Here is a 22,202-nt window from a genome sequence, read left to right as displayed (position 1 = left end):
GCTACTTATTGTTGTTGTTTTATCGTGAAAAGTAGTCGTTCTCACATATGGTTGGCTTTCTTTCAAGGCCAATTGCACAGTCTGTTCTTTGGGGGCACCGCATAGCCCTATAGTATGCTTAAAATGCGTAAAGCTTAGAGGAAGACTAGTTCTCTGGAGAGAATCCTGTGTTTGTCCAAGAACTGGATCCCTGCCTCCTCCCACACAGTCGCTCTGCAGCCAGTTGCATACTTGGCGGAGAGATTTATGGGGCTGAACATACAGCTGCAAGTTTTCTTTTCTTCTACTTTTTTTTTCTTCCAAGAACAGTGTCCTGCTGTCAGGGCTGTGTGCACTAGACGCAAACACATAACTTATTTACTACAGCAGTATCCAAAACCCGTAAGTAGTGTCCTTGCTGAATGTGAAAGTTTTCATGAATATGAAACATTCTACAGATGTGAGGAATTCCTAGATACAAGCCAATCTTGACTCGGTTTACATCTCTGTCTAATATTTTGGTGAAGGACCATCCAGGAGTCTAGTTACACTGTACAGCTGTTTCAGTTCTAAAGCAGCTTGGTTAATGTGGATACCTTATGGTCAATATCAGAGATTCCTTAACAGAATCTGACTGCTCTGTTTCCTTTAAAAGTACACTGATTGTTTATAGTGGCTTCTGGATTCTCTGTCCTTGGGAGGTTCTCTTAGATTGGAGCAAATTCCCTCTCATACCTGTGTTGGTTTTGTTTTTATTTTAATTTTTCCTTTTTGATTTGAATGAATAACATCATCTCTTAACACCTATTGCCATCTCCAAGACAGAATCCCAACAGGCTTTTCTGGGTATGGACCCATGCAATGGTTTGTCCGCCTTTCAACAATTTGCGTTCTCTTGGCCATTTGGGGGAACAGGGATTGTGCAGGAGGAAGGATGGAAGAGGAAAACCAATATTTATTTAACATTCAGTGGTAATAAACACTGGGATTAGTGTTTAATTAGAGTTAATTCTTATAATAAACTTGATCCCCATTTTGCAGATGAGTAAATTATAACTCGGAGAATTTCTAGCTTGCCCAAAGTCATACAACTAATAAATTGTAAAGGTGGGAGTTAAAGCAATTTTTTATTGAACTATGTAGAAAATGTACAAATTATTTATACACATCTCCAGTTATTACAAAGTGAACTGCTAGGCCGGGCCTAGCTCACGCCCGTAATCCCAGCACTTTGGGAGGCCAAGGTGGGCGGATCACCTGAGGTCAGAAGTTCGAGACCAGCCTGGCCAATATGGTGAAATCCCATCTCTAAAAAAAAAATACAAAAGTTAGCTAGGTGTAGTGGCAGGTGCCTGTAATCGCAGTTACTTGGGAGGCTGAGGCAGGAGAATCGCTTGAACCAGGGAGGTGGAGGTTGCGATGAGCCGAGATTGTGCCACTGCACTCCAGGCTGGGCAACAGAGCAAGACTCCATCTCAAAAAACAAAAAAAAAAAACAAAAACAAGCAAACAAAAAAACAAAGTGAACTGCTATTGTAAACACTACCAAGAAATTCTAAGATCATAGATTATTTGTATACTCTTGAACTTTACATAAATTAAGTATGCTAGAGTTATAGTATTGAGTACATATTTAGGAGTATAATTACTGGTCATAGATAATGTATACGTATTATATATCTAGAGTGATCTTCTGCCTAGCTGTCCTATGCTTTATTGAAAGTGGGACCAAACTATTATGTCAAAATACTTGTTTATCTCTTAGATTCTGTGAGTTTTGTTTCATGTAATTTAGGGCTTTTTTGTTGGGTGCGTGTATGTTTTTAATTTTCATATCCTTCTCATGGATTGGACCTTTTATCATTATAAAAGTTCTCTTTTCTGCAGCTGCCTTTATCATAAGTCAAGTGTCTGTGTATGGGGTTTAGTTTCTGGATTTTCAATTCGGTTACATTTGTCTATCTGTCTATACCAATACTACACTGTCCTGAAATAATATAGCTTTATGATATATCTTTTAGCTTTTTTGTCTGTGTGTGGGCATGAGAGAGACTCTCATCTTACATTCTTTCATTTGTACTGTTCCGAACCTCAGTTTACATATCCAAAAAGAGTGTTTTCTTTGCAAATTTAATATAAACAAATGCCTGGTCTAGTTCTTATAAACAGTAAACCAAAGCTGTTGGTTGTTGTTAATAGTAAATGAGTTTTTCAATTGCTAACAAGTAGAAGTTATTTTTTTCACCTAAAATTTAAGAACTGAAATACACTTTTTTTTTTTTTTTTGAGACAAGGCCTCACTGTGTTGCCCAGGCTGGAGTGTAGCGGTGTGATATTAGCTCACTGCAGCCTCCGCCTCACTGATTTAAGTGAGTCTTGTATCTTAGCCTCCTGAGTAGCTGGCTAATAGCTGGGATTACAGGCATGCACCACCATGCCTGGCTAACTTTTTTATTTTTAGTAGAAATGGGGCTTCACCATGTTGGCCAGGCTGGTCTCAAACTTCTGGTCTCAAGTGATCTACCCGCCTCAGCTTCCCAAAGTGCTGGGATTACAGGTGTGAGCCACTGTACCCGGCCATGAACTGAAATATACTTTAAAGTTCCTAGTAAGTATAATTTTTTTCTGCCCAATTTATCAGATGGAGAACGAACGCTTTGCGAAGTGAAGTTGCATGTTCACAGCAGCTTAGCTCATGAAATCCAGGGCTGAGACCAGAGCTTATCTCCAGTCTCCTGATCCAGTGTTTTCTTCATTACCCTATACTTAACTTTAGCCTTGGGGGAACCATCACTGAGGAGAGAAGAAGGAAGAGAATGAGAGTATTCCTGAAGATAAACCTTTTTTTTTTTTTTGAGACGGAGTCTCACTCTGTCACCCAGGCTGGAGTGCAGTGGCGCAATCTGGGCTCACTGGAACCTCCGCCTCCCGGGTTCGAGCGATTCTTCTGCCTCAGCCTCCTAAGTAGCTGGGACTACAAGCACATGCCACCATGCCTGGCTAATTTTTGTATTTTTAGAAGAGACGGAGTTTCGCCATATTGGCCTTGCTGGTCTCAAACTCCTGACCTTGTGATCTGCCCGTCTCGGCCTCCCAAAGTGCTGGGATTACAGGCGTGAGCCACCGCACCCAGCCGAAGGTAAACTTCTTAAGGAATTCATTTTTGCTATGAAGGGTGCCCCCATTGAACATAGTAACATTCATGGTGTGTTGATTACCTCATACCGAATTTCTCACCCACCTACAGAAGACAGATGGTAAATTATTTAATCCTCCGCTGTCCTGTTTCTATTATGAAGCAAAGATTGCAATAACAACAAAGAAGGAATGTGAGTGGAATGGATAATGTCAGTTAAAGGCAGAGATTAGGGGATGCCATCAGTCACTGTGATGAATGGTGTTTGGGGGAGCTTGCTGGCTGAAGCATTGTTACCATGGGTAATTATACACTTTATATTCATGTGTTATCCTTCCTCTTGGAATCTTTAAACTCTTCATCCAGGAGACACTAATCTTCACCTTATTATTATGTCCTAGTGTCACTCTAGCAGAAGAACGGGGCTGCCAACAGGGAGAGGGAACTTTCTCCTTCTCCTCCAGGTTGTAAGAAACATGATTATTTGTTATTTGAACTCTGGCTGAAGAGAACACCCTATATGCCCCTGCCAGATATGGCCCAGGTGTAGAGATTAGTCCAGGTTATTGTTAAAAGAGTGAAAATGCCCCTGTCACATTCCCCATCATTTTCTTCCATCTATCAAGATGATGACAATGGTGTTGGCAATGGTGGTGATAATGCGGATTATCTAGTGAGCATTATTCCATTTTCAGGCATGATGGAAGGAAAAGTCAAATGCAATGTTCTTAAGAAATTTGGCTGGGCCCAGTGGCTCACATCTATAATCCTAGCACTTTGAAAGGCCGAGGTGAGTGGATCACTTGAGGCCAGGAGTTCGAGACCAGCCTGGGCAACATGGTGAAACCCATGTCTCTACTAAAATACAAAAAAGTTAGCCAAATGTGGTGGTGCACACCTGTAGTCCCAGCTACTAGGGAGGCTGAGGAGTGAGAATTGCTTGAACCCAGGAGGTGGAGGTTGCAGTGAGCTGAGATTGTGCCACTGCACTCCAGCCTGGGTGACAGAACAATACTCTGTCTCAAAAAAAAAAAAAGGAAAAAAAAGAAATTCGCTATAGGCTGGCACAATGGCTCACACCTGTAATCCCAGCACTTTCGGAGGCCAAGGCAGGTGGATCACCTGAGCTCAGGAGTTCAAGAGCAGCCTGGGCAACATGCCAAAACCCTGTCTCTACCAAACTTAGCTTGGCGTGATGGCACACGCCTGTGGTCCCGGCTACTCAGGAGCCTGAGGTGGGAGGATATAGCTTGAACCTGGGAGGCAGAGGTTTCAGAGAGCTGAGATCGCACCACTGCACTCCAACCTGTGTGACAAAGTAAGACCCTATCTCAAAAAAAAGAGAGAAACAAATAAACAAATAAATAAATAAGAAGAGGAGAAAAGAAAAGAGGTGCTTAGACACCAGGCTAGGATGCTCATCTACGTGGTATCTGTGCCAATTTGGGGGAAGCTGATTATCCATTGCTCAGGGGCCAGAGTAGCGTAGGTCTTAAGTGTACAAGTTTCGAGTCAGATCCTGGTTTCACCACTTACTAACTCTGTGAACTTGGGCCAATTACTTTACTTTCTGAATCTACCCCCTCAATTGTGAGATGGAAATAAAAATAGTAGGACCTGCGTTGGGAATTTTTAATGAAATTACACATGTAAAAAGTTTTGGAAAATGGTTAGATGTTCTTATTAGCTATTATAGCATTGCCCATGCTGCCTGGCAAGTTGTGACCTAAGACGTCATCTGGGGATATGAACTACTATGGTCTGAATGTTTATATCCCCTCCAAATTCATACGCTAAAATCCTAACTCTCAAAGTGATCAGGTATTAGAAGGCAGGGACTTTGGGAAAGGATGAGGTTGCTGGGTCAGAGCCCTCATGAGTGGAATTAGTGCCCTTATGAAAGTGGCTGGAAAGAGATTCCTTGCCCCTTCTACCATGTGAGGACATAGAAGGTGCCATCTATAAAGAGGCAGCCCTCACCAGACACCTGCCAGCACCTTGATCTTGGACTTAACCAAGATCCAGAAAAGGGAGAAGTAACTATTTATTGTTTATAAGCCACTCAGTTTATGGTATTTGATGTGTGTTGTAGCAGCCCAAATAGACAAAGACACAGATGGACCCAATGGCTAGGCTTCCTCAGGTGTAGGACAGAGAGGAGAAATAACAAATTATAAGAAGATAGTGCTTTATCTCAATGTGTATGACATTGCTTTCACAATCTGATATCAGGTTATGAAAATCAGATGTATGATTTGGAGTAAAGTTTAAAGAAATAGGAACAATCAGAATAATAACTTTTCTTTCAAAAATCTAAATTTCAACAGCTTTCAAATATTTCTTAATCTACTCATGATTTTTGTTGCTCTGCTTCACTCTCAGTCTTTTTCTTTTTGATGTTTTGGCTGCCAAAAAGCCTGAGTTCTTATTCTCAGGAGGTCTGATTATTATCTCCGATAATGGTTCTAAACTTAGTCATTTTTTGTCCATCATTATTATGATTAGTGTTGAAGTTTAAAAAATAGCAAAATTTGGCTCTAAAAATGAAACAGACTTCCATCAATAATTTTATTGTTTTTTGTTTGTTTGTTTTTTGTTTTTTGAGACAGAGTCTCGCTCTGTTGCCCAGGCTGGAGTGCAATGGTACAATCTCGCCTCACTGCAGTCTCTGCCTCTCAGGTTCAAGCAATTATCGTGCCTCATCCTCCCAAGTAGCTGGGACTACAGGCACACACCACCACACCTGGCTAATTTTTGTATTTTTAGTAGAGATGGGGTTTCCCCATGTTGGCCAGGCTGGTCTTGAACTCCTGACCCCAAGTGATCCGCCCGCCTCGGCCTCCCAAAGTGCTGGGATTACAGGCAAGAGCCACCATGCCCAACCTTTAGGCAAGCAATAATTTTAATAACTAAAACATCAGCCTTCTTCTTGCATGAGGCAGTTGATGCTCATGGTCAAAGAAGGCTCTCTTACAATACTAACAGGTATGGGATGAGCATTTAAACTAACTTTTGGTAGAAAAAATCCTAGCAGATAATTATCGGCACTGTTTCTCAATGTAGTTCTGTACACAAATCACCTGATATGCTCAATGAAATTGCAAATCTTGGGACATACCTCCAGAGGGTCTGATTTGGTAGGTCTTGGGTGAGGTCTGAGAATTCATACTTAGAATGGGATCCCAAAAGTGACTCATATTTACACTACGGTTTGAGAGCCGCTTTTTTGTGTGTTTGGGTGTGCTTTTTCACTTGAGCAATTGAGCAGTGACAATGGCTCAAATAATATTAACCGAACGCATAGCTAGAACTTCTAACGCGCAACTGGACTCCAAAAGTCTTCCTCATTAAGTGGTGCATTTCCTAATGTAAGTATTCCAGAGAGATGGGCTGGATACCTAGTAGGGATGTGTAGGAAAGAATTCCACTTTTTATGGGAGCTGCATCAGGATGATCTCTAGAACACAGATGAGTGCTCTACTTGATTAAGGTTTTAGTCATGGCTTGCTACTTAACATCTTATTCTGCTTTCTGTATCATTTAATTGGCCAGCCTTTCCTACTCTACTAAGCAGATCTCAGCTCGCCCTGGTCATTTTCCACATCTATTTGTGTGTATCTTATCATTCTTTTCTGTCTGACTCTTTGTATTGTTAAATGTTTTATGTTATTTTCAGGGATAGTCAGAAGCAGCCTTCCCCTTCAATCCTTCGTTCTCCTTCAAGATCAGAAAGAAAAAAACAAGAAGGCATTGACATGAATGCAACAATTTCTGGGATGCAAATTTCTTGGTGAATACAGACTTCCATGGCAGTGAGAAGACAATTATGTAATCATAGGTGTAGGGTTTCTCCCCAAACTCACTCCCACTGTGGATGAAACAATCGAATCATTGTGATGGGACGCCAGCCTATAAGAACAAATGTGCAATTGAACAATCCCATGGGCACTCAATCCATCCAGAGGATTATCGTACATCTGCCAGGACTGGCGCAGGGAGAGGAATTGGAGGCAAGATTATTTAGTGAGTTTGGCTTACTATCAGGAGGAAGGCTGGAGTTCAGCCTAGGTATTTATCCCAACCTGATCACACCCTGAAATGTGCTGAGTCCTGCCTCCTGCTTCCTGTTAACTCTTACAAGGCTAACTTTGGTTCTTATAACTTTTTGTTTTAATTATTCAAACAAGGTCTCACTCTGTTGCCCAGGCTGGGGTGCAGTGGCACCATCTCAGCTCACTACGACCTCTGCCTCTTGGGTTCAAGCAATTCTTGGGTCTCAGCCTCCAGAGTAGCTGGGATTGCAGGCGTGCACCACCATGCCCAGCTGATTTTTGTATTTTTGCTAGAGATGGGGTTTCACCATGTTGGCCAGGCTGTCTTGAACTCCTGACCTCAGGTGATCCACCCACCTCGGCCTCCCAAAGTGTTGGGATTACAGGCGTGAGCCACCACGCCCAGCGGTTCTTAGAACTTTCCTCCACTGCCCACTTGCTTGGAGACATTACTTACCAAAGCTTCATATTACTTGTGAAAATTTTGTTCTTCCTTTTCATTAGAGAATTTGCTCCTTATCCCTTCATTTGAAAGTGAAGGTACTACCTCCTTGTGGGAGATGAGTTACAGAGCAGTTATGTGAGCTCATGATTGATCCCTTTTCCAAGAACTAGGGAAATGCAATCCCATCTTTGAAAACAGATCCAATAAAGATAATTATAAGGGGGAAAAAAAAGTATTGCAACCTTACTTGAACTCTTGTTACCACCAGGGGGTGGCACCTAAGTCACCCCACCTCAAGTAGAAGGCCTCCTAAGGTGGCCCCCCGCCATTCAGAGGTAGTCACGCGTTCTGTGTGTTTGTGCCTGTGTGCTTTTGAATACAGAGGAGAAATAATTTCCCTCAGGCTGAGTGCTTCCTGTGGTTACTCATAATGTGTGTTGATTTTCAACACATAGTGTACCATAGATGTTAATTGAAAATTCATCATAACTGAATGTTTTTCCTAGTAATACCTACATTTCTAGATCGTTTTGTACATTTTTACTAATAGGACATGGGAATTGCTGGAACCACAGCAGTTGTTCAGACCACTTAGGGAGAGATGACATCTTTCCTAACAGCCTAAATCTATTTTTATTTTATTTTTTATTTTTGAAACCGAGTTTCACTCTTGTTGCCCAGGCTGTAGTGCAATGACACTATCTTGGCTCACTGCAACTTCTGCCTCCCAGGTTCAAGCCATTCTCCTGCCTCAGCCTCCCAAGTAGCTGGGATTATAGGCATGCACCACCATGCCTGGCTAATGTTTGCATTTTTAGTAGAGACAGGGTTTCACCATGTTGGGTCAAGCTGGTCTCGAACTCCTGACCTCAGATGATCCATCTGTCTTGGCCTCCCAAAGTGCTGAGATTACAGGTGAGAGCCACTGTGCCAGAGTATTTTTTATTTTTATTTTTTAAATTTATTTTATTTTATTTTATCGAGGCAGAGGGTCACTCTGTTGCTCAGGCTGGAGTTCAGTGGTGCAATCTTGGCTCACTGCAAACTCTGCCTCCCAGATTCCAAGTGATTCTCCTGCCTCAGCCTCCCGAGTAGCTGGGATTACAGGTGTCCAACACCATGCTTGGCTAGTTTTTGTATTTTTAGTGGAGACTGGGTTTCACCATGTTGGCCAGGCTGGTCTAGAACTCTTTTTTTTTCTGTAGGTAATTGGGGAATAAGTGATGTTTGGTTACATAAGTAAGTTCTTTAGTGGTGATTTGTGAGATTTTGGTGCACCCAACACCCATGGTCTCGAACCCCTGACCTCAAATGATCCGCCTGCCTCAGCCTTTCAAAGTGCTGGGTTTACAGGCATGAGCCACCGTGACTGGCCCTAACAGCCTAAATCTAAAATTACTACCTTGAATATTAACATGATAAATATTTTGAAGGCATTGTTTTTTGCCTTATTCAAGGAAAAAGTTTGAAATAAGTATCTAAGTTTACATATTATTCAGAGTTTTTTAGTGACACAAAAAGCAACCCAAAACCTTAATTGAATAAAAAGCTTCTTAAGAAGCTGAAAGAAGCTAAACATCAACACCGTAAGATATTTGAGTGGACCTAGGGACTGATTAACAGTTAAAGAGAAGAAACGTTTGTCATCCACTATTCTGTGCATGCCTGAGAACTTGCATATACATATTGTACTTTATAAACTTGTACTCATGCAGAGCTGTGGAGTATGGAGGTCAGATTCCAGATGCAGCAGTTAGTCATGTGACCTTGAGCAAATAATTTAACCTCTCTGACATTTAGTTTGTTTATAAAGATTGCATTGGGGGCCAGCCATGGTAGCTCACACCTGTAATCCCAGCACTTTAGGAGGCTGAGGTGGGTGGGTCACCTGAGGTCAGGAGTTCAAGACCAGCCTGGCCAACATGGTGAAACCCCGTCTCTACTAAAAACACAAAAATTAGCCGGGTGTGGTGGTGTGTGCCTGTAATCCCAGCTACTTGGGAGACTGAGGCATGAGAATCATTTGAACCCAGGTGTAGGAGGTTGCAGTGAGCCAAAATCCTGTCACTGCACTCCTACCTGGGAGACAGAGCAAGACTCTGTCTTAAAAAGAAAGATTGCATTGGGGATGGTGGGTTGCCAGTGACAGAAATCGGCTAACCTAACAAAAACGAAAAAAAAAGAAATCGATTAGAAAGATATTCAGTACGTAAAACAAACAAAGGCAGATCCAGAGAACCAGGCAGATCCAGAAAACCAAGCTTTTTTTTTTTTTTTTTTGAGGTGGGATTTTGCTCTTGTTGCAACCTCCACCTCCCAGGTTCAAGCGATTCTCCTGCCTCAGCCTCCCAAGTATCTGGAATTACAGGCATGCACCACCATACCCAGCTAATTTTTTTGTACTTAGTAGAGACGGGGTTTCACCATGTTGGTCAGGCTGGTCTTGAACTCCTGACCTCAGGTGATCCACCCCCTCGGCCTCCCAGTGTGCTGGGATCACAGTCATGAGCCACCGTGCCTAACCTGGAGAACCAAGCTTGATAAAGGACAGGAACCAAGGCAGATTTGGGGACCCAAATACCAGAGCAAATGAACTTTCCTTTGTTAGCTCCACAGTCCGTGGTCCAGGAGACAGAGTCTGATTGGCCAAGCTTGGGGTCAGGTGACCCTGTGAATGGGGGAGGGCAGGGCATGTTGGTTGACATTCCTATCCTTACTACCCACAGCAGAGGAAAGGTGATACCTGAAAAGGATATCAAGTCAATTGTAGTGAAATGAAGCTGGATAACCAAAAACCAATAGATGTCACCATATGACTTTTAGGACAGTTTTTATTAAGTGTGTAAAGTACTTGGATTGGCACTTGAGAAATAATTAGATTTTTCAATATATGACTGAATCGATTGAGAGGTTGCCTGCTGTTTTGAAAAGGATCCTGCCTGTGATACTCTGCCTCCTAAACTAAATTGTAAGCTTCATGAAGGCAAAGATGCTGGTATTTATTAGGTTGGTGCAAACGTAACTTGCAATTGCTTTTGCACCTACCTAATAAATCTTTAAGTTCTCCACACATTAGTTGGTATAAGATGTTGTGGGCTTTTTCTCCAGAACACCTGTGACAGAGGGTCTTCACCTGATAATCTATACGCCTAGAGATGTGCTCAGGTGGCAGCACAAATAAGAAGGTTTGTGGGAAATGAGCAGTTCACGGTGCGCTTGCTCTGATGCCACTCTTGACGGACTGCTCTGGACAGCATGTGGGAATGCAAGGGAGTGAGGCTGTCTTTATGCCTAGGGTAGCCTTGAAGCACCTTACTTTATGAAAGACTGCATTCGTCACAAACTTTGCCATTTGAGAAATGTGTGTGTGCATGCACTTACACAACAAAAACAAGAAATGACCTTTTTCTGTTTTTCTAATTTTTTAAATTTTTTTTTAGGCAGGATCTCACTTTGTCACTCAGGCTGGAATGCAGTGGCATGATCTTGGTTCACTGCAGCTTCAACCTTCTGGGTTCAAGCGATACTCTTGCCTCAGTCCCCCAAGTAGCTGGGACTACTGGCGGGTGCCACCACACCTGGCTGATTTTTTATTTTTATTTTTTGTAGAAACAGAGTTTCGCCATGTTGCCTAGGCTGGTCTCGAACTCCTGAGCTCGAGTGATCCTCCTGCCTTGGCCTCCCAAAGTGCTAGGATTGCAGACGTGAGCCACTGCGCGTGCCCGGCCTGTTTTTCTAAAATTAAATTCAGTTGAAGTGACCATCACCAAGCTTCATGACAAGTTCAAGTTCAATGTCAGATCATTTTGGTGTCCCTTGCCTGTGTCCTTCCCACTTGAGATCATGTGCACCACACCCCACCCCAGCCCCCATCCCAGGGCTTATAGGCAGTCCAGTGAAATGAACCCTGACCAGTATTAGTGACTGGTGCCCCTGGCCCTTGGCCAAACAGCCCTGCTGACTGCCCTTTTCCTACCCCTGAACACCTGGGTAAAGGTCCTGCGCAGAGGTTACCTGGTACTCATCCTCCCACACATACAGCCTTGACGATCCTAGCTTTTGAGGCCTCTAAGAGCTCCTCAGTCAAGAGGTACACAGGACCCCATCTTTAAGCAAACCAGCCTCTCCCTTCTGTCTACAAGGATCTACCCACTGTTAGCATCAGGGCCCTCTTCCCTTCAATGTTTATTGTTTTGTTTTGTTTCATAATTTAACTAAGAGCTTTATGGAGGTATAGTTCACATACCATGCAATTTTTCCATGTAAACTGTAGAATTCAGTAGTTTTTAATATATTCACAGAGTTATGTCACTATTACAGCAATTTTAAAGCATTTTTATCACCCCTAAAAGAAACCCTGTACCCATTACCAACCACTTCCATGCCTCACCCCACCACCCCTGCTCCCAACCCTAAGAAATCAAAAATCTATTTGCTGTCTCTGTGGATTTGCCTATTCTGGACATTTCATATAAATGGGCTCTTACACTCTATGGTCTATTCTGATTGGCATCTTTTACTTAGCATAATGTTTTCAGGGCTCACCCATGTTGTAGCATGTTGTATATTCCACTTTATGGCTGAATAATATTCCACTGTACGGATATACTGAATTATATTTCTCCTTTCATCTGTCTTTTAAAATTTTTTAAAACATATATATATGTTTTTATATATGTTTTTTAACATATATATGTCAAAAACATATATATAACTATATATTATATATTTTTATGCAAAGATTTTCTAAATTTTATTTTAAGTTTTGAAATGAAGTTTCACTGTTGTTGCCCAGGCTGGAGTGCAATGGTGTGATCTCGGCTCACTACAACCTCCACTTCCCGGGTTCAAGCAATTCTCCTGCCTCAGCCTTCCAAGTAGCTGGGATTACAGGCACCCGCCACCATGCCCAGCTAATTTTTTTGTATTTTTAGTAGAGATGGGGTTTCACCATGTTGACCAGGCTGATCCACCTCAGGTGATCCACCTGCCTCGCCCTCCCAAAGTGCTGGGATTACAGGCATGAGCTACTGCACCTGGCAGATTTTCTAAATTTTAAATGCTGGTCAATTAAAACAAACACAATGTGTGACAGAGGACACAAAATTGTGGTTAAGACTAAATGCTGAGTCCAGGTGCGGTGACTGACATCTATAATCCCAGCACTTTGGGAGGCCAAGGTGGGAGGATCACCAGAGGTCAAGAGTTCAAGACCAGCCTGGCCAACATGGCAAAACCCCATCTCTACCAAAAATACAAAAAATTAGCTGGGCGTGGTGGCACACACCTGTAATCCCAGCTACTCGGGAGGCTGAGGTGGGAGGATGGCTTGAGCCTGGGAGATGGAGGAGATCGTGCCACAGCATTCCAGCCTGGGCAACAGAGTGAGACTCCATCTCAAAAAGAAAAAAAGAGTAAATGCTGAATGTGATCCCTGAGAGATGCGGAGACATGACTAATCTCAGGGAGTCTTCAAAGGGTCAGCTGGAGGGGACACTCACCTGGCAACTCCTGCCCTCTTATTTGGCAGTGCAAAAAGGCTCTTCATCTTTTTGGAGAAGGAAATCCCTGTATCTATGGAAAAGACAAGGGATTTGAAAGGCCCAAGTCTAGAGTCTAAAGCTCTGGATTGGGAAGGAGGTGAAATTCTTCTCATTCTTTGGTTCATGAGTCTGCTGCAGCAGGAAAAAAAACAAACCCCAGGCTGATGCCTACATCAAATTACTGCTAAATTGTCCTGCAAATTACTGTAGCCTAGTTCAGGATAGATTGTGACCTGCTAGCGTGACCTTGATTATGACTGTGACCTCCACCACGGTTGAAAACTGCTGATTTTGTATAAGATGTGCCCTGAGGCCGGGCGTGGTGGCTCAAGCCTGTAATCCCAGCACTTTGGGAGGAAGAGGCGGGAGGATCACTTGAGGTCAAGAGATCGAGACCATCCTGGCCAACACGTTGAAACCCGTTGGTGAAACCCGTCTGTACTGAAAATACAAAAAGTAACCAGGCGTGGTGGCGGGCACCTGTAATCCCAGCTACTCGGGAGACTGAGGCAGGAGAATTGCTTGATCTGAGGAGGTGGAGGTTGCAGTGAGCCAAGATCGCGCCACTGCACTCCAGCCTGGGCGACAGAGCGAGACTCTGTCTCAAAAAAAAAAAAAAAAAAAAGATGTGCCCTGAATCCGTGAAGACAAATTTGTGGAACCAAGAAAGAGAAACAGTAATAGTGTGATCTTATGTGGAGAAAACACCCTCGTCATGTAGGTTGGGGAATGGAAAGTATCTAAGTTTATGACAGCAACAGCAAGTGTTTATTGAGTAAATAAGCAGTCTCTGTACTACTGCCCACTTTTCATTTTGTTTTGCCCGTGACCATGAAGGAAGTGGGTATTTTTTAAAAGGAAAGAAATTAATAGAACTCAGCATCGGTGTAGTGCTTGGTGTTTGCAAAGAGGTTTCAAATGCATCTCACAGTCTGAGCCTGTGAGAATAGGCGTTTTTTACCTGTTTCACAAATGAGGCATTTTTATCATTGAGACATAGAAGAGGAGAAATTACTTGATTAAGGTATTCCACCAAAAGGACCTATAACTTAAATCTAAGTTTAGATTCTAAGTACCCCATCTTTTCCACAGTGACAGTGCTTTCCAATCCTCTCTCCACTACTCTCCAATTTTGTTGTATCTAAGTAAAAAGTATAGATATTTTTGAACTTAATACCATGTTTAAGTTTATATTGATATTCCCCACATAGAAAACAATAAAAGGAAATGATGGTTCCCAAGGTGTTTTGGTATTTTTTACATTCTTTGGTTGAGTCTCAACACCAATAATTAATAATTGGGAGCAAGTGTGCCTGTGAATTACTGCAAGTAGAAACTCTATATATGTCATTAATTCTTACAACAGTCTTACAAGGTAGGTATTACTCATTATTATTATTAATTCCTATTTTAGGGTTGAGGGAAATAAAGCTCAGAAATTTAAATACCTAGCTAAAGCTAGTATGTTTCTGAGTTAGGATTTAAGCCCAATTTTGTAAAACACTAAGATGATTTTTTATTATTATTATTATTATAATGCTGCCTTCCAGAAAATGTGTAGCTCCTTGGAAGTTATTGAATTTTGGAGTCGTCAGCTGGATACATTTGGATATTTTAAGAATGAAGTTACCTGCTAGGACTACACACCGTCTTTATTAAAGCTTTGTGCAAAACCAGGTGCTACAGTAGATGCTCTTTCTTTGCATCTTTCCTTTAGGTCTGTCAGTTTGTCGTCTCTGTCAATGGGCTTAACGTCCTGCACGTAGACTACCGGACCGTGAGCAATCTGATTCTGACGGGCCCACGGACGATTGTCATGGAAGTCATGGAGGAGTTAGAGTGCTGAGCTCCTGGGCCTCCCAGCCCTCCAGCGGCCTGTGGGTGATCGAAGCCAGAATGACACAAAGCAATGCAATGGCAAGATTTCCATGCAAATGGATGGTTTTGGACATACGAATCTTCTCCGCACATACATGTCTAAAGTTGAGTTTTATACACTGAATGTGGAAGAACCGGGTATCATATCTTTTTTAAAAAATGTCAGTGTAGAAAACATTTGGGAAACCGTTTTCCTACATGATAGAACTGCCTTACTAGATTTCTATTTGTAGTTCTCATTCATTGTTTTTTATCTTAGTTTGCATTGTTTTGTATCTTATTGTGTTGAAATGCTTCTCTAGCACAAACAGCCACATCTAAAGTCCCCTTCCTCAGAGTCAATAGAGTAGTTGTTAAAGGTTTTAAATTGTACTTTCTCCAAAATTAGCATGCAACTATTTAATAGGGAGTCTAGATTTCACCAAGATTCAAATCAAAGCAACATTTAAAGGAATAAGACCTGCTCACTAGCATTTTCAAGGGGATTCTAAAGCATTCAAGTGCTTAAAAGCCATAAAAGATGACTTCTTAATTCCTGCCTTTAGTGTCAACTTTTAAGTTAATACAGGTTTCAATTGTGGCATTAGCAAAAAAAAAAAAAAAAAAAAAAAAAGAAACAAACAAAAAAACTTTGTGATGCTATGGGTGGGGGTAGTTAGGGAGAGATTACATAAAATTGTGTGCCCCTATTTTCTTTCTGATCCTAAATCATTTTGTTTTATAAATCAGCTATAGCATCTTTCTAGAATTAATCCTGAATATGTTGAATGTTAAAATAGAGAAGTTTGTATATACACATTATTAAAAATCAACCCTTCTGGCAAGATTTCACTTTGAAGGTGTCTGTTTTTAAAGGAAGTCTAAAACTTTGCTGATACGTGATAAAACTTGAACTCTAAGTTGCCTCCTTAGCCTGAATTTTTACTAGCTTTCTAGGGTAACATATTCTAAGGACATGACATGCTGCTTATTTGGGGGGATTATTTTTCACCAAAATGATCATCTTGTGTTGTAACTTTTCAGCTCACTTGTATATATGCATGTTTTCATTTTTGGTCTAGAAAATAGTGCATTTTGGGGCTTGGTGTGCAGAGGAAATTCCTCAAAGTGCCAAATTAGGGAGTCAGGGAATAGTAAATTCTTCATTCCAAATAATGGATCTGAATTATGAGGTTAATTTTTTATCATGCATTAACAAAATAAAATATGAGAATTGTACCACAGTCATTTTTTTCATTATGTTATCATAATGTATACGTACTGGCGGAATGGACCTACCATGCTAAATATGTTATATATACATATTTCTGGTAATCCAACTTTTCTGATTTGTAGCTTTAGTCAAGAATAGGATTTTGGAGTGACAGAGAATGTCTTAACAGTAATACTGTTGATATACATTTGAGAAATACTGTCACCTCTGTGTGGGTGTGTGTTTGTATGGTATGGCAGACTGTGCATTTAATATATATGATATCCTTTAACTCTCATTACAACCTTGCAAGGTAGATATTAGCATCCACATTTTTCAGATGTGGAAGGTAAGTCTGAGCAAGTTTTAAAATGGTCTGTAAATTCACACGGCTGCAGGAACTACTAAGTGAAATAGACTGACTGTAAACACAGTTTAACGCTAAATCCCGTGTTACTCCCCTCAACTTTTCCTCATTTAAGGACCTTATATTGAGGGTTTATTCTGAGCCAGGCTCTGTGCTAAGACTTTACGCCATTTGTCCTTATTGACCTATGAAGTCAATAAGGTCATTATCTCCATTTTACAAATGAGGAAACTGACTTGTAAAGTGGTTAGTCATATGCCCAAGGCCACAAAACTAATAAAGTGGGAAACTTTACCACTGGCTTAAAAAGTTTTTTATAGCATCTTTAAAAGATGAGTCTTAAATGCTTTCTGTGCTCAGGTATTCATTAAGTGACAAAAGAAGAAGGAACACCTTTCGAGAAATGGTATCTCCTTTTGAGAAATGGTGTCTTCTTCTTGCCTGCTTTACCCATTATCTTGGACCCTGGCATCATAGAACTTCCCTTTACCCAACCCTAAGCACCAGAGAAGCATCTCTCTGTATCTATTGCACACAAATCTCCTCTTGGCCGTGAGGAAGGAAGGAAAGAAGGGAGAGAGGATTTCCTTCTTTGGTTCCCTTCACCCTAGGTTCAAAAGCCAAAGGTCATGGGAGCTTTCCCTTAGCTACCCCTCCAGCCCACCCCTGACATCTTTACATAGCAATTAAAATGACTACCCTTACTTCCCTGGGGACCCTGTCTCACTCCCTCCAGCCTTTGCACACATACTTTCTTCTTCGTGGACAGAAGAATGTTCTGTCTTACTGTTTCCTGGAAAATTCTTTCTTCATGTAAATTCCCTTTAGAAATTGTCTCCTCTGAGAAGCCTTCACCGGCTCACCAGTTCTAGGATTGATGCCTCTTCTCTAAATTTACATGGATCCTTAAGTCGTCCCTGTGCCCCATTAGAGCACTGATGACATTTACTTTGAAATTCCCCTGTTACATGTCTGTTTGCCTAAGTAGACTCTAAGCATCTGCAGAACAGGGGCTGTGTCTTAGTATCCAGGGTATTTTCTTCACCTAGCACAATTCCTGCCACAGAGTAGTGTGTCAGCTCTCCACTGTTGTCTGAAAACCCACCTCAAGGGTGGGGCGCAGTGGCTCATGCCTGTAATCCAGCACTTTGGGAGGCTGAGGCAGGTGGATCATTTGAGGCCAGGAGGTCAAGACCAGCCTGGTCGACATGGTGAAACCATGTCTCTATTAAAAAGTAGAAAAATTAGCTGGGTGTTGTGGCATGCACCTGTAATCCCAGCTACTCAGGAGGCCGAGGTGGGAGAATCACTTGAACTCACCAGGCGGAGGCTGCAGTGAGCCAAGATAGTGCCATTGCACTCCAGCTTGGGCAATAGAGTGAGAGTCCAACTCAAAAAAATAAATAAGTAAATAAAAAATTAAAACCCAGCTGGGCACAGTGGCTCATGCCTGTAATCCCAGCACTTTGGGAGGCCGAAGTGGGTGGATCACTTGAGGTCAGGATTTCGAGACCAGCCTGGCCAACATGGTGAATCCCCATTTCTACTAAAAATACAAAAAATAAGCTGGGCGTGGTGGTGCACACCTGTAATCCCAGCTACTTGGGAGGCTGAGGTGGGAGAATTGCTTGAACCAGGAGGTGAAGGTTGCAGTGCGCCAAGATTGTGCCACTTCACTCCAGACTGGGCAACAGAGTGAGACTCTGTCTCAAAAAAATAAATAAATAAAAATAAAAAAATAACAACAAAAACACATCTCAAATCATGACTTAAAAAAAAAAAAAAAAAAACCCACCTCCAATAATGGCCTTTAGCAACACCATTTATTTGCTTATAATCCTGTGGGCTGGCAATCTGGGCAGAGCTCTGCCGGTGTGATCCACCACTGCTCCATGGGTGCCAGTTGGGACTCCACACACCTTTGTGGTTAGTGAGCAGATTGGTTGGAGGCTGATTGACCTTGACTGACCTCATGTTTGTGTCTCAAAGTTGGCTGGGGCTGTCAGCTGAGATTCCTTAGTTCTACTCCCCATGGCCTTTCCCCATGGCCAGCCCAGGCTGAGATCTGAGATTGAAGATGGTGAGAACAGAAAGTACAAGGTCTTCTCTTGACTTGAAAGCTAGTCCAGAATCAAGGGAAATAAAGCCCACCTTTTGATGGAAGGAGCTTCAAAGAATTTGTAGTCATTTCCAATCCACAAAGAGTAGGTACTCACTATTTGTTGAATAAAGTCCTAAGAGTAGGTACACACTAAGCGTAGGTACCCACTATTTGTTGAATAAAGCCCTATCGAAAGCTTTTTAGCTATCCAGATGCAAATTACTGGCCACCCTTTGGGCAGAATTATAAAATTCTACCCAAAAGTCTACCAAATTACTCGTACTTGTAAAATTCTACCAAATTACTGGCCAACTTTTGGGTAGAATTGTACAATTAAGTTGTGAATAAAGCTTATTGCCTAATAAGAACTTCCAAGTCAGAGAATCCCAAAATGATTGTGCTACACAGGGCCACATAGAGCACAGCTTCGTCTTTTTTATTTTTTGAGATGGAGCCTCGCTCTGTTGCCCAAGCTGGAGTGCAGTGGCGCAATCTTTGCTCAAGACAACTTCTACTTCCCAAGTTCAAGCAATTCTGTTTGAGCCTCCTGAGTAGTGGGACTACAGGCATGTGCCACCATGCCCCATTTTGTATTTTTAGTAGAGACGGGGTTTCACCAGGTTGGCCAGGCTGGTCTCTAACTCCTGACCTCAAATGATCTGCCTGCCTTGGCCTCCTATAGTGCTGGGATTATAGGCATGAGCCACCATGCCTGCCTGCTTCGTCTTTTCACTGGGCTAATGAAGATACAGGTGTGGAATGGTTTCATGGCATGCCCAACCTCATGAGGCTTGTTGGGTCAGAGCCTGTGCCAGATGCCAGTCTTCTGCCTTCCAGTCTTATAGTTGTTACATTATAGCCTTCTGCAGTGGATGGTAATGTGGCCAAAATAAGCCTTTGGTTTTGGAGTATTCATAAGCTGAAAGTGGGGCCATGTACCTTGACGCTGGGGGAATATATTTTAATTGACTCAAGCCTTTCGTTGCTGAATATCTTTAAAAAAAAAAAAAAAAGTATTTTGCCTGATATTTTCACAATTGTTCTGCTTGAAATGTAAAATTCCAATTTCTAAATGTATACCAAGATTTATCCTAAATTAACAATAAGCAGTGTTTCTAATAGCTTTTATTTCATATATATGTGTGTGTGTATAATCTTCAAATAGGAAAGTGTATTGTGCATGAGGTTTCACTCACTGAGAACCTCTGAAATGTCTTTATTTGCCCTCTTTAAAAGAAACCATGATTTCCAGGCATTTGTGTTTATGTTTTTGCTATGGAGATGAAAGTAGTTTCTGTTTCTTCATTAGCATAGGATGTGCACATTGAAAGCCATGTTCCCTTGTAGAAAGAAAAATGCTGTTGCCTTTTGGGTTGATTCTATTGTCTGATGTTTTATTAATCTCTGTGAAATAATTGTGTAAATTAATATAGAGACTAGTTGAGAAACGGTGGATAACATGAAGAAGATACCCATTTTTGCATAGATCAGATGTGATCAACTTCACACTATCATGTGAAAGGTGGCTGCATCGGAGAGACAGGAATTAATATTAAAAATGTTTTCTATTCAGACTGGTATCTTACATTTCCAAATATTATTTTCTTTTGAATATGCGGTATAAGTAATCTGCTGTAAGTCCTATTTTAGGTTGGGTGCAGTGGCTTACGCCTGTGATCCCACCATTTTGGGAGGCTGAGACCAGGAGTTTGAGACCAGCCTAGGCAACAGAATGAGACCCCATCTTTACAGAATGTAAATAATTAGCCAGGCGTGATGGCACATGCCTGTAGTCCTAACTGCTTGGAGGCTGAGAAGGGAGGATAGCTTGAGCCTGGGAGGTTGAGGCTGCAGTGAGCTGTGATCACACCACTGCACCTCAGCCTGGACAATAGAGCAAGACACTATCTTGAAAAAATAAAAAGACCAGTTTTAAACTGATGATAATTACTATTCTCTCCTGTTGACTATTAATCTTGTTTCATTTTTATTATAAATAAATCAGAATGACTAAAACATTTCAATTTTGCTAGTTGACTGAAATGTATTGATGTAGTTGGCCATGGTTTTACTCACTTAAGGCAGAATTTCAGGTGTAACATGTTTTTTCTTCAGTTCAGTACCAAAAGGACAAATCTGCCATGTACCAAAATGAAACTTGTCATCAAAGACAGCATATGGTATTGTCAAATGCATTAATAAATAATAAAGATACTTAATATATATCTTTATTTTAAAATTATGTTGAGATTTACTTGCTTCTCTTATGAAAATGTATACCATAATACTTAAAATTATTGTATGAAAACACATAGGTGTATAGCGTGAAATAAATGCTTACTTTTTTTTTTTTGAGATGGAGTCTTGCTCTGTCACTAGGCTGGAGTGCAGTGGCATGATCTCGGTTCAGTGCAATCTCCGCCCCCCGGGTTCAAGCAATTCTCCTGCCTCAACCCATTGAGTAGCTGGGACGCACCACCACGTCCAGCTAATTTTTTGTATTTTTAGTAGAGACAGGGTTTCACCATGTTGGCCAAGATGGTCTCTATCTCTTGACTTTGTGATCTGCCCTCCGCGGCCTCCCAAAGTGCTGGGATTACAAGTGTGAGCCACTGCAGCTGGCCCACATTTTTTAAAATAATGACTTTAGGGTTTCAGATTTTCCTGTCTTTCAAAACAAATTAGCCATTTTTTATCCTAAGAAAGGGTTGCATTATAAAGCTGACCTACTACTAGCTTATCAGAAAAAACACATGGGTCTCATATCTGATTCTCCTATGTAGCCAAAAGTGCCATTTGTAAGTCTACTTAACGATGGATATTTTCTGAAGATCTTTTGCCTGGAAAACAAATAGTGCATTAAAAAGCTTTTTTGGTACTCTGCTGGATTCAGAATTATTTTCTCCCTACTTAGGTCAGTATTGATGGGTATAACAGAATATTCTATGTGGAAAAATACTGTGTGATTGTCTGCTACTCTGGGAGAATGTTAAATTTTTTCCCGATATTTCATGTGTGTATGGGTTACTGTAAAGTATTGGGGTGAGAGGTTATTCAGACTACACTCAACATTAACCAAAAATATTTTTGAACTTTCTGTAATTTATTCACTCACTCATTCATTCTTTCATTCAGGAAACCTTACTGAGGACTGGGGTTGTGCTGGACATTGTATACAGGCACTATGAATAAAAAATGAGTAGACATGCCCTTGGACCCAGATAATCCTTCAAGAGTCACCTTTTAGCCTGAATCCTAGAATTCTCCACATATAGGAGGAAATAAAAAATCATGGTGTTAAAACAGGTGGCTTAATGCTAGAAACCTCTATCCAACCCGAGCACCAGAATACAGATAATAATTTACACTTACCTGTATTCTTTTTCCCAGCCACTTTTCCTCATCCAAGGAAAACACAGTGATGAACATTGAGTTTATAAGTTTCTTGCTTTTTTTGTTCCTAAGGGTTGTTTATGTTTTTACAAAATGAACTTCATTAAAACAGCATC

At 41.4% G+C, this 22,202-nt stretch overlaps 1 protein-coding gene across 2 annotated transcripts in view; it reads left to right on the top strand.

Annotated features, from left to right (window-relative positions):
• LOC105468523 (DEP domain containing MTOR interacting protein) overlaps positions 1–22,202 on the top strand; it is a 211,213-nt gene that overhangs the window by 166,278 nt on the left and 22,733 nt on the right. Inside the window, exon 9 of one of the 2 annotated variants that reach the window (XM_011718739.2) lies at positions 14,873–21,571. The exons of the other annotated variant lie outside the window; for it this stretch is intronic. Within the exon in view, the coding sequence (XP_011717041.1) occupies positions 14,873–15,001 (129 nt within the window). The 3' untranslated portion in view covers positions 15,002–21,571. Of the gene's footprint in view, positions 1–14,872; positions 21,572–22,202 lie in introns of those variants that run through there. 2 annotated transcript variants of the gene reach the window in all.

This window comes from Macaca nemestrina, chromosome 8 (genome assembly GCF_043159975.1).
Source record: "Macaca nemestrina isolate mMacNem1 chromosome 8, mMacNem.hap1, whole genome shotgun sequence".
NCBI lineage: Eukaryota > Metazoa > Chordata > Mammalia > Primates > Cercopithecidae > Macaca > Macaca nemestrina.
The sequence above is the reverse complement of the archived record's forward strand: the minus strand, read 5'-3'. Positions and strand labels throughout refer to the sequence as shown.